The following is a 12,268-nucleotide window of genomic DNA, read 5'->3' as shown; positions in this document are numbered from 1 at the left end:
AAGTTCCATCCTATGGGGAGTGGAAGGCGGGACATCAGGAGGAGGGGCTGTACTGTATAAATATGTGATGCCTGTGTGGTGAAGAGGAGATGCTGAGACAGACTGTGAGACACTGGGTTGGGACGAAGCAGCAGCTGGGGAGAAGAAGCTGTTGTGGGAGTCTGTGTGTCTGACAGGGTACTACTGTGTGTCAGAGTACCAACCTGAAAGGTTCAGGGGTCTGTTGGTTAGCCAGAACTGATGGGTTCAGGGTCTGTGCTTTAAGTTAAAGGTTCTAGGTGAACCAAACTGTATGCTTGTGTGTGTGAGAATAAGCCACGTTACTTTATTTTATTCACCTGATTGTTTTATTTACCCTGTTTGTATTTAAAATAAACCTTATTCTTTTATTGTTTAAAAATCCATCCCTGGTCTGTGTGACTTATTATAGGGAATGGTTGGTGGCAGCTTAGTGTAACTGTGTGACAGATCCCAGTAGGTCTGGGTTTGTCACATTGATTGGTGTCCAGCGTGTGGGATACGACTGGTCCAGTTGTCCAGCGGTCCAGCAAAGCCTTGGCAAGTGTGCCCAGAGCAAGGGGGGTCTAGTCAGGGACAGTCTGAGGCGCGTAGGTAATCTTCTAGGTGTACCTCACGGGGAGGTGCACTAGTAGAAGAACGTGCCAACTGGGGAGACTTAGATTAAGGTGCTCTGAGGCAGCCTGATTTTGGCGGGAAAACGCTGAGGCAAAACTGCGTAGCAACAGTGAGCTAGCTTGCCAGCTGAGAGGCCCAGCAGAGGGGGGTAGGCTCTGACTCGATACTGTTGCAAGTAGTGCTGAAGAACAGCAGCAGTCTCTAGGGAGAGCTGGTTCTGAGGCAAGAAGGAAAAAAAGTGGTCGTTTTATTTTGAGGCTTGACTTTTTAAAGCAGCCTGTTCTGAGGGGGGGTATGCCCTTGACTCGAAGCCAAGTAGCAGACATGAGTGAAGTGAAAGACCCCCAGATTGACCAAGGTTCTGAGGATGAATTTGGCTCAGTGCAAGGTGACAGCACAGGAGAGCAGAACCCAGAACTTAGAAAATTGATCCTAGCCCAACAGCATGAACTGAGGGTGAGGGAAATGGAGGAAAGATTAGAGAGAGAGAAAATGGCATTTGAATTAGAGCGAGAGAGAGAGAGAATGGAGAGGGAAGAAAGAATGGAGAGAGAGAAAATTGCTCTGGAAAAAGAAAGGATGGCGTATGAGTTAAGAAAACTGGAAATGATGAACCAGAACAATAATAATAATAGGGATTCTGAGGGAGGCCAACTGTCTAAGGCTGACCTGAAGAAATTCCCTGTGTACCACAAGGGAGATTGTCCTGAGGTGTTCTTTTCCTTAGTGGAAAGAGCGTTTGTGGACTTCTCAGTGAGGGAAACTGAGAAGATGACCATCATGCGGTCTTTAATCAGTGGTAGCCTGGCTGAGGTTTATGCCGAGATGCCTGAGGAATTGATGAAAGATTTTGCAGAGTTTAAAAAACTGGTGTTTGCAAGACATGGGATAAATGTAAAGCAGCTAAAAGGAATGGTGCCTCAGAATGCTAGTGGGACCAAGCCAAAAGCTGTGTTCTGTGTCCAGAAAGAGCAAAGCTCAGTGTCACTGAGGGAGCCGGTTGCCATGGCTACTCAGTCTGGAACAGCTACCGCTGCTGATCAGGCTGAGGAAAATGGTCCTCTTCTGGAGGTAAAGCGCTGCTTGCTGATAAAAACAGATTCTCAGTTGTTTGAGACAGCAGGGGTGGACGTAGGAATACTTGACCGTCAGTATAGGGGACTGCGGGACACTTGTTCCCAGGTAACCCTGTGCCATCCAGATATCATCCCTAGGGAGTTTATAATCCCAAATGAGAGCATGAAGGTGGCAGGGATTGAGGGGCAGATAATCTCTCTGCCAGTAGCAGAGGTACCTGTCAACTTTCAAGGCTGGAGGGGAGATTGGCGGATAGCGATTTCATCGACTCTGCCAGCAGCCGTGCTCGTGGGAAATGACCTGGCTGAACATGTGAAACGGGTGCTAGTGATTACACGCTCACAAGCCACCACAGGGACAGTTCAAGGGGGTAATGATGAGCCAGAGACGGAAGCAGAGGGGAGTTCAGAAGCTGTGGTGGAAACCTTAACCACAGACAGCAGATTTGGACAAGAGCAAAAGGCAGACGCCACTCTCCAAAAGTGTTTCGAACAGGTGACTGACGCCCAGCTAACACCTGAGACCCCAGTGAGATTTCTGGAGAAAAAGGGGATTTTATATAGAGAAACCCTGAGGAATATCTCAAAAGGGGGAGATGGGATCAGAAGTCAGCTGGTGGTACCTGAAAAGTATCGCCCCATGATCTTACAAAGGGGGCACTCTGACATGTTTGCTGCACACCTAGGGGTCAACAAAACACAGCAGAGAATCACACAGAATTTCTACTGGCCTGACATAGGGAAGCAGATCAGGGAGTTCTGTAAACAATGTGATGTGTGTCAAAGGCAGGGGAATAACTGCGACAGGACCAAAGCAAAGTTGTGCCCTTTGCCTGTGGTTGACACTCCGTTCAAATGCATAGGGGTGGATATTGTGGGACCTTTGCCCAAGGCCACAAAGAGGGGGAATAGGTTCATTCTAACAATTGTGGACCATGCCACAAGGTATCCTGAAGCCATACCCTTGACAAACATCGAAACTAACACAGTGGCCGATGCTTTGGTGGGGTACATGTCCAGGATGGGATTTGCCTCAGAGATAATCACAGATTTGGGCACATCGTTCACGTCAAAGCTCATGAAACGCTTATGGCAAATCTGTGGAATTAAGCTCAGGGAAGCCACTGCCTATCATCCTGAAAGTGATGGGGTAACTGAGAAGTTCAATGGGACTCTAATGCGCATGATTAGGGCTTTCTTGGCAGAGAATCCAAACAATTGGGACCAGAAGCTGCAATCCCTTTTGGTTGCTTATCGATCAGTGCCACAAGCCAGTACTGGGTTCAGTCCATTTGAACTTTTATTTGGGAAAGGGGTGAAGGGGCCCCTTGATTTGATCGAGCAGGGTTGGGGGCAGATCGCCCAGGGTGACCCACAAGACGTTGTGACTTACATAGACACCTTGATGAATGACCTAAGGAGAAACCTAGAGCTAGCAGCAGAGACCCTGCCAGCTCAAAAGGTCAGAAAGAAAGCTTGGGATGACCAGGAAGGCAGGGAGAGGCGCTTTAACCCAGGGGAGGAAGTGCTTTGGCCTAGGCTCTGCAGAGAGAGCAAACTGCAGCTGGGTATCCCAGAAAGAAAATACTTGGGTCACAAGGTAGGGGGAGGAGTGATAAAACCCCTGGAGGCCAAAATAGAAGCTGTTCGTGATTGGCCCAGACCCAACACCAAGAAAAAAGTCAAATCATTTCTTGGGTTGGTGGGCTACTACAGAAAGTTCATCCCGAGGTTTGGCGAGATTGCGGCTCCGCTGACCGATCTGACGAGGAAGAAGACTGATGACAGCATCCCGTGGACCAGCGACTGTGAGGCGGCGTTCCAGAGGTTGAAGAAGGCGTTAATCAACTATCCTGTCCTGCGTGCTCCAGACTTCGACCGGGAGTTCATCATCTACACCGATGCGTCTAACAGCGGGGTAGGAGCAGTTCTGTGCCAGGAGGATGAGAATGGTGACCAGCATCCAGTGTCCTACCTGAGTAGGAAACTTCAAAAAGGTGAGAGACATTTGGCAACCGTGGAGAAGGAGTGTTTGGCCATAGTCTACGCGATCCAGAAGGCCAAGCCTTACATCTGGGGAAGACATTTTGTTCTGTGTACTGACCATTCACCATTGCAATGGTTAAAGACAATGAAAACCCACAATAGCAAACTTATGAGGTGGGCTTTGAACTTACAGGACTATGACTTTGAAGTGAAGGTGGTCAGAGGGTCAGTGAACTGTGTTGCTGACGCCTTATCAAGAAGACCTGAAGACTGAAGACGGCGAAAGAACATGGACTATATGTATATAATGAAAACAAAAAGTTAAAATGTACCTGGTTTTGAATTTGGTTGGTATTAATAAAGGTAAATTGATGTACTGTATATGGTAAAATGTTTAAATGCATATTTGCTATGGTTAACTTGGAGTGTAAGTATATGTAAGTATTATATGGTATGTATAAATGTTGTTGTGTATTTTATGCAGGTTGTTTTTTTGGTGAAAAGCACGTTAGCTTTCCCCCTACAAAACAACTTTTAAAGAGGGGAGGTGTTACATAACAGCACTGATGTTACCTGTCTGTCATGGGTTTGGAGGGAAAGTTCCATCCTATGGGGAGTGGAAGGCGGGACATCAGGAGGAGGGGCTGTACTGTATAAATATGTGATGCCTGTGTGGTGAAGAGGAGATGCTGAGACAGACTGTGAGACACTGGGTTGGGACGAAGCAGCAGCTGGGGAGAAGAAGCTGTTGTGGGAGTCTGTGTGTCTGACAGGGTACTACTGTGTGTCAGAGTACCAACCTGAAAGGTTCAGGGGTCTGTTGGTTAGCCAGAACTGATGGGTTCAGGGTCTGTGCTTTAAGTTAAAGGTTCTAGGTGAACCAAACTGTATGCTTGTGTGTGTGAGAATAAGCCACGTTACTTTATTTTATTCACCTGATTGTTTTATTTACCCTGTTTGTATTTAAAATAAACCTTATTCTTTTATTGTTTAAAAATCCATCCCTGGTCTGTGTGACTTATTATAGGGAATGGTTGGTGGCAGCTTAGTGTAACTGTGTGACAGATCCCAGTAGGTCTGGGTTTGTCACAAAGCTGTCACCAGCTCCAGCTGCTGCAGCAACCCAGAGGGTGAAGAGTCAGGCCATGTCCACAGTGGGCTCTTACCAGGTTTTCATTGGTCAGCCGTGTGATTTCTTGCTGAATGCCAAATTCTACTTGGGCTTCTGGGGACAGCTGGAGGGTCTGGAAAAAGGCTTCCTGCTGCTTCTCCATCTCTCCTCTCAAAGCCTCTATTTGGTCCTTCAGTGCTTCTGCTTCCTCTTCATATTCTCTCCTCTGTTCCTGGAGCTGGGCTTCAAGGAGCCTGGTGGGAGGAAGCATAGGGAGAGCAGAAAGCAGGTCAAACCAAGTCAGTCGAACTATAGGCCCCAGGATAGACAGAAACAGGTTCCTTCAAAGGCAGTCATGCTAAGTGAATAATCAACCATCAGACCATCTGGCTTTCTAGTCATAATTATTACACAAGCAAAGATCTTTAGGTAGCCAAAATGGAACCGACCATGCACAAGATTTATTTATTTTATTTATTTATTTGATTTTTACCCCGCCCCTCTAGACCATGTCTACTCGGGGCGGCTTACAAAATAAAACAAAACAGTATAAAAATATATAAAATCATAAATTACATATTTCAATTTAAAACAATTAATTTAAAGAGAGGATTACCAAGATGGAATAGCCAAAAAAGAGAGAGAAACAGAGAAAAAGACTTAATTGACTGGAGGGAAGGCCTTCTTGAATAACCAAGTTTTTAACTGGCTTTTAAAAACACCCAGCGAAGGTGCCAGCCGAATTTCTGTTGGGAGGGCATTCCACAGCCGAGGGGCCACCGCCGAGAAGGCCCGGTTTCTTGTTTTTTGCTTCCGGGCCTCTCTTGGCGTCAGACCCCTCAGCCGCCCCTGCTGGCTATATCGGGTGATCCGGGTAGATGGAATAGTTAGCAAGTTTCAATGAAGCCTAAGTTTGCAGACATATGACAAAAGAATCATTAGGTTAAAAAGGGTGGTGGGAACTCAAAAGTAATCTCAAGCGAGGTCTGAGTATGCTCAGCAGCCATGGAATGTCATGTGATTCTGATGCAGGGAATTGAAAAATGGGAAGAGTAATGGAGTGGAATAAACAAAATGAGAGATGGTTGGCTACCTAGAACCCTCAGCAGGATTGCTCCATGCTACAGTTCACCTGTCACCTTCTTTAGGCATTTTGAGGGCCGAGAGGGCTGCAATAGGGTAAGAATTGCCTACATTGCCCCAAAGCATCTATAGTCAAAAGAGTCTGCCAGACAAATTATAAGTGAACCAAAACATTCAAAGGAGATCAAGAACAATTCATCCAAATGAAAATGGAGTACGCCTCGAAGCATGCCTTCAACAGTTTCATTATTCCACATCCTCCTTAAATACGAACCTACCTATGAATGAAAATTCCAAGCTAAGCACTGCATCTAGGTCACTAAGTCTTACTTTGGCTGAGAGTGGCGCTCCAGAGTCTCACACCATGGGGTCCTTACTCTTATTTGAGATCTTTTATTAATGGAGATGATTGGGACAAATTCACAAACTTCTAAAGAAGTTTCTAAAGATTTCTCCTTGAATCACTGGGCTGGGCTAGGCTCAAGGTGGGGGTGGGAATGGTGGAAACCCTTAGATGTTCCAATAAAACAGGAAATTAACAATTTTGTCAAGGTAGCTTCAATGTTTCAGGTATATTTCCTTGGTTCTAGAGATTTCTGTATTGCTACAGCAGGAGTAACAGATGGATGAAAAGAGCATGCTTCTGATTTACTGAACTACAAGAGAGGAAATCACTCCCAGACCAACCAGCTCTAACGAACCTCTACAGCCTATCTACAGTCTCATTTTTTTCATCCACTTTCTCTCAACCATTACATTCATCTAGAAAAGGGTCTGGACAAGACTGGGGCAGAACTTTGGGAAAGCGATTTCATTTGTCCCCTGCAGTATGTTATGGGGGTTAATCCAGCTCTGGAATATTTCCAGGTTCCCACTGCAGCCACAAAGCACTATGAAGACGTAAATTGTCTTTGCTGATCAGACATGTGTTCTGTCTTCACCAGCAATCACCCAAATCCTTCTGAAAAGCCCAGTTAGCAGGACATGCTGCAGGCAGTTCATCCCATGAGCCCACAATTTAACACAGAGATATACTGCCTCTGATTATGAAGGGTTCCCCTACCAGAGGTTGAAAGCCATTACAGTGGCGCCTCGCTAGACAGTTACCCCACATGACAATTTTTTTGCTAGACATTGACTTTTTGCGATCGCTATAGTGATTCGCAAAACAGTGATTCCTATGGGGGAATTTCGCTGGACAATGTTTGGTCCCTGCTTTGCAAACCGATTTTCACTAGACAACGATTTTGACAGCTCCCTCCGCACTCGCAAAACGGGTGTTTTCGGGATCTAAGCTTCGCAAGACAGCGATTTAAACAGCTGATCGGCAGTTCGCAAAGCGGCTTTCCTATGGCCGATCTTCGCTAGTCAGCGACAATTCTTCCCCATTGGAACGCATTAAACAGGTTTCAATGCATTCCAATGGGGAAATGCTTTTCTAGTCAAAAACAGTCTAATTACCTTAATTATTTGTTTTTAATTTTATCTATATTTCATACCTGTCCATAATTTTAAATTGTGCAGTGCTCTGATACGAACAAAGAAAGAACCAAATCTTTGAAAGTCACCTTTATTTTGTAAAACGGCTTTTATTCATTCATTTATTCTTATGGTCACAGAGGGGCGCCCTCCTCCTTTAGCAACCAAGTGCTTGTTGGAAAGGCCCTTTTGAGGAATACTAGCAGGCTGCCACCATTTGCACCTTTTGAAAATTACTCGAGCTGCGCTTTCTGTTGCCATGGAACACAGCACGGTAAGCAGGCCACTGGGTTACAGGTTGGGGCCCTGTGGCCAGGAAAGAAACCCTTTTGAAAGCTAATGATGTAGTAAGACGGTCCACAAAGGGAATACAAAGTTGTAGCCACCAACTGAGGGCCATTCACCATTCCAGTTCCTTCCAACAGGTCACGAACCTCGTTGTTATTGTGCCGTCAAATCGCCTCTGATTCACGGCAACCCTACGTATGAGCCATCTCCAAAATGCATTGTCCTCAATAGCCCTGCTCAGTTCCTGCAGATTCAAGTGTGTGGGTTCTTTTACGGAGTCTGCCCACCTCATATTTGGTCTTCCTCTTTCACCCTATAGGCCCCTTCCAACATCATTATTCTACAACTCTATGAAAAAAGAAATTAACCCCCAACCCCAACAAAAGATACTAGCTTAATTTGTACCTCACAACCTTTGTACCCTAGAATTGGCTCTTTTATCCACAAAATGAGATATAACACTATTTGTGAGGTTACTTTAAGATCACTCCAGCCGAAGGTCAAAAAAGCCAATGAGTAATTGTTATAATCCAGTCTAGCTTTATGGACTGTTTCGTGTCCAGCTGGCCCTCTATACGGCGGAAAGTTTGGAAGTCCTTAATTTTTAAGAGATTATTTTACGTTAAAGGAGGTGTCTTGAAGGCAAAGTTAAAAGGGCAAAAGAAAGCCCACAGAGACTAAACCAAAGGGAAATTAAAATCATGGGTTTCTACAGCAAAAAAAGGGAGGTTTTAAATGATAAAAGGAACCACTTTCTCTAAATGGAGGCACACTGTGTCGTTCTACACAAATGATAAATTAAGGAACAAGTTGCACTTTCTGTAAGAAGGCCCACATGGAACAATCCTTTGCATTTCTAGCTCCTTTTTCACCCACTCCAGCGAAGAGGGTGATTCATGACTGAAAAGGTTACAGCCCTCCTGGATGTGCCAGCACGGTTGGGTGTGCAGATAAGCTTAACGTTTAGTAAACCAAATTGGTTCTTAAAGGTACCAATTAGAGTCCGCTCAAATGAAACCCCTCTGACTTAATTCTTTCCAAAGCTTTTCCAAGAAACCCTGAAAGCAGGGCTGAAAACGATCCACAGCTGCATTCTCGAGCCATCGGTGCATTTTCACAGAACCTCATCTACCCAAGCAGATGATAAAAGCAGACTGCAAAACTTCACCCTGGAAGCTGGGGGTTCAAAACTTGAATGCTCCATAAAATGAAAGAAGACACCTCTGCATCCGGAGAGTTCCCTGTCAATTTATAATTCTATCAGAGATAAATGTTTGCTAGTTTTCTGCTTCTTATATCACATTTCTCCTTGTTACATACAAGGCGGCATGTAAATGTGATGACGGACTTGCAGCCTGACGTGGCGAAGTCATCTCTGCTACCTTGTTTAGATGCATGCGCTGGTGAATCTCTGCAGCTTCTGAAGCCAGATTAGCAAACATGTCCCTCCAGGTTTCTGCCACCTACAACTCTCACTAGTTTTAACTCAGGATCACCAATGGGGAGGGACTATGGAAACTGCAGCCCCCAAATACCAGGAAGACCACAATTACACAATCTTATTGCAGATGTCTGAGTTAATGCAGGCATTGCCAGCCAACCTAGCAAGCTGCCTAAACTCCCAGGTTTCAAAGGCAACCTTCTAGACCGCTGGTCCTCAACCTTGGGCCTCCAGATGTTCTTGGACTACATCTCCCAGAAGCCTTCACCACCACCTCTGCTGGCCAGGATTTCTGGGAGCTGAAGTCCAAGAACATCCGGAGGCCCACTGCTCTAGACAAACTACTCTTTCCACAGTATCTGTAGGAAAAATCTATCTGTGTATAAGCTGCTCTAAACTGTATTCAGCCTTCATCTGGCCCAAACACTAGTTAGAAATGTTTCTCATGTGCTTTTAAACTATTCTGAATAGTTTTTATTCATGGCTGTTTTAATATAGCAATATATTATATTGCTTTTTCTACTGGGATGTACTGCATTTTCAGCTGCATTTCCCCTTCAAATGTTTCGTAAGCCATGTCCCAAGCCTGTTAAGTGGGTGCTACTTGCAATGAAGCCTGCAGCAAAAATGACTAAGCTGAGGCTATCAAACTTTGGTCACACCATGAGAAGACAAGACACAATGGGATAGCCCATAAGGCTAGGAAAAAAGCTGAGAACAGCAGAAAAAGGTAAGGTCAAATACGAGATAGACTATTCAATAAAGAAAGTCATGGGCTTGAGTTTCCAAGACCTAAAGCAGGGGATGTATATGACACGGACCTTGTGGTGATCACTAAGTAATTAGGTCACTGGAAGCTGGAAGCAAATTGTCAACACACAAGTGTAACAACCACAACAACAGTGGCATGCAACATGTTGGACTGTACAGTATAGGCTGGAAGCCAACGCAAGGCAGAGTTTCTTTGCAGCCGTTGACTAAGAAGACCATTGGCTGTCTATTCTTTTTGCTGCTGTGGGAGCAGCTACACAGCAGGGAAAAGAGGCTTTGATTCACTTTGATTTCCCAGTTTTTTTAATTGGGTCCCTGCTGGTTTCCACGTGTGAAATCGCTGTAGCTGCCCAGACAATAAACAGCTATCTTGCTACAAGGGGCAGGGGCAAAAATAGCTGTCAACCTGAGTTCCAAAAGTGGACACTACCTTTGATCACCGGACGAGGTGCAAATGGGTAATTCCCATTGAGATCTTTGCCTACTTACCTCAATCAGCACGAATTTGCAAAGTTTTAAAAGAAAGAAACAATTTGCAGACAACCCTACTCAGCTAAGGGGAACTAACATCCCCCCTAAGTGCCCTTTTACATTGGATCAGGCAATTACACAACAAAGCAGAGAAAAGTGACATCAGCAAATCAGAGGAAAATTAAACCACCCTTGGTAGCTCAACAGAAACACACAACTCCCTATCAGGCCTCTCTGTGCTTACATTTGCATCATGTAGTCACTAGGTTTTAATCTGATTTTGTCCATGCCAACTCTGATGCAAACTGTGGTAAATGGCCAACATAGATGCCCCTTCAGCGAGTTTCTGTATTGACTGTATTAGCAGCACAATGCAACCAATACCCAGTTTCTTATTGGCTACTCTGTGCCAGGTTGCAAGCTCCATCTTGACAAGGAAGATAGCGGGCACATCTTTTGTTTAAGGTCCATAAATTTCTGGAATTGGCCTTCCTCGTTAGATTTGCGGCTCCATGAATTCCGTGCCTGAATAAATAGGATGTCTGCTTCCTCGTGTGGAACTCAGTCTTCTGAAACTGTCAACATGACTTCCAGAGCAGGATTGAAACCATCAAAATTGGTGTCCCCAAGAAAGAATCAGATCTGTGCTATCTTAAGAAGAGGAGTGGTGTAGGCTTTACCAAAAAAAATAAAAATAAAAATAAAAATCTGATTTAAATCTAGACCCTTAAAACCTAGTGAACTAATTTCCAGTCTATCTCGTCTTCCTAGGCAAGATGGTGGAGAAGATGATGAGTTCTCAGTTGGAGGAGACAGATGATTTTACTCATTCCCGGCAGGATTCAGGCCTTATCTGTTCTACTAAGAGAACTGCAGGGACAGCTGGAATATGGTGTGAAGATACAGTACTGGCTTTTGAGAGACTGCTGGAAACCAGGGGCAGATTGCCATAAAAGTGACACAGAGATACAATCACATCTAGAGATTGTAAGAGTACCATTTGCCATTCCAGAAGGGAAGAAGGCAATTCACAAGTTAAGTCCCTTGAAATGCTAACTATACAGAGGCAGCTGGTTCCTGCTTAGAGGGCAGATGAACACAAATATGCAGGTTTCAGGTACTTCAAAGGCTCCTTCAAGTGACCTGTCGCAGGATTCCCATGGAACGTGCAAAACCAGAAAAGTGAATTTTAAAGACTGTAAAAGGGAATGCTTAAATACATAAAGAGACTAGGAGAAAGAGAGATGGATCCTTGACAGGGAAGGACCACCATCTTTGAGCTAAGCAAGTTACGGCCGTCATGATTTGCCATCATGACTGTTAGAATCCTAGTCAGGTGAAAATTGTGGCATAGATTTTATGCCTTGCCTGAAAATCAAAAATGTAACCTTTGTAACTGAAATGCTTTTTACCCTCTTTGTTAGTGCTTTAACCTTCTAATAAAGGAATTCTTTTAGGACAGAATTCTCTTGGTGTGGAAGGACTATACTTGAAGAGCTATGTTTAATTCAGGGGTTTTAAACTCAATTTACCTTGGGGCCGCTATAGACAGAGTCTGGGTGAGGCTGGGCCGCATCAGATTTTCCGCCAAGCGGAGCAAGAGCCCGAGGAAGCCGCCCAGGAGTTTCCTTAGCCGACAGACAGGTGGGCCGGCTGGCATGCTGCAGTTCTGGATGGAGGGTGCAAGAGGTGCTGTCTTGGGAGAGAGCCGGCGAGCGAGGCAAGGCTTTTTTTTTACTCTTGACAGCAGAGGATGTGTGGGCGCTTTGGGGGGGCAGGCAAGGCGAGGGCCACAAACTAGCATCTGGGGGGCCGCAAATGGCCCCCGGGCCGCATGTTTGAGACCCCTGGTTTAATTAAACGAGTCCAACGGCCAAGCCTCTTGTGTCATGTGACCAGAATCATTGGTTTCCTGAGCATGTGCTG

At 45.2% G+C, this 12,268-nt stretch overlaps 1 protein-coding gene across 4 annotated transcripts in view; it reads right to left on the bottom strand.

The window, feature by feature from the left end:
* The window catches only part of MYO5B (myosin VB), a 339,707-nt gene that overhangs the window by 20,542 nt on the left and 306,897 nt on the right, over positions 1-12,268 (bottom strand). For all 4 annotated transcript variants that reach the window (XM_072992940.2, XM_072992941.2, XM_072992942.2 and 1 more), the window contains one exon: positions 4,865-5,063. In XM_072992940.2, coding sequence (XP_072849041.2) covers positions 4,865-5,063 — 199 coding nt within the window. The remainder of the gene's footprint in view (positions 1-4,864; positions 5,064-12,268) is intronic.

The sequence above is a fragment of the Pogona vitticeps genome, chromosome 2 (assembly GCF_051106095.1).
Source record: "Pogona vitticeps strain Pit_001003342236 chromosome 2, PviZW2.1, whole genome shotgun sequence".
NCBI classification, from domain to species: Eukaryota; Metazoa; Chordata; class Lepidosauria; order Squamata; family Agamidae; genus Pogona; species Pogona vitticeps.
This window is presented reverse-complemented; position numbering and strand designations above follow the sequence as displayed.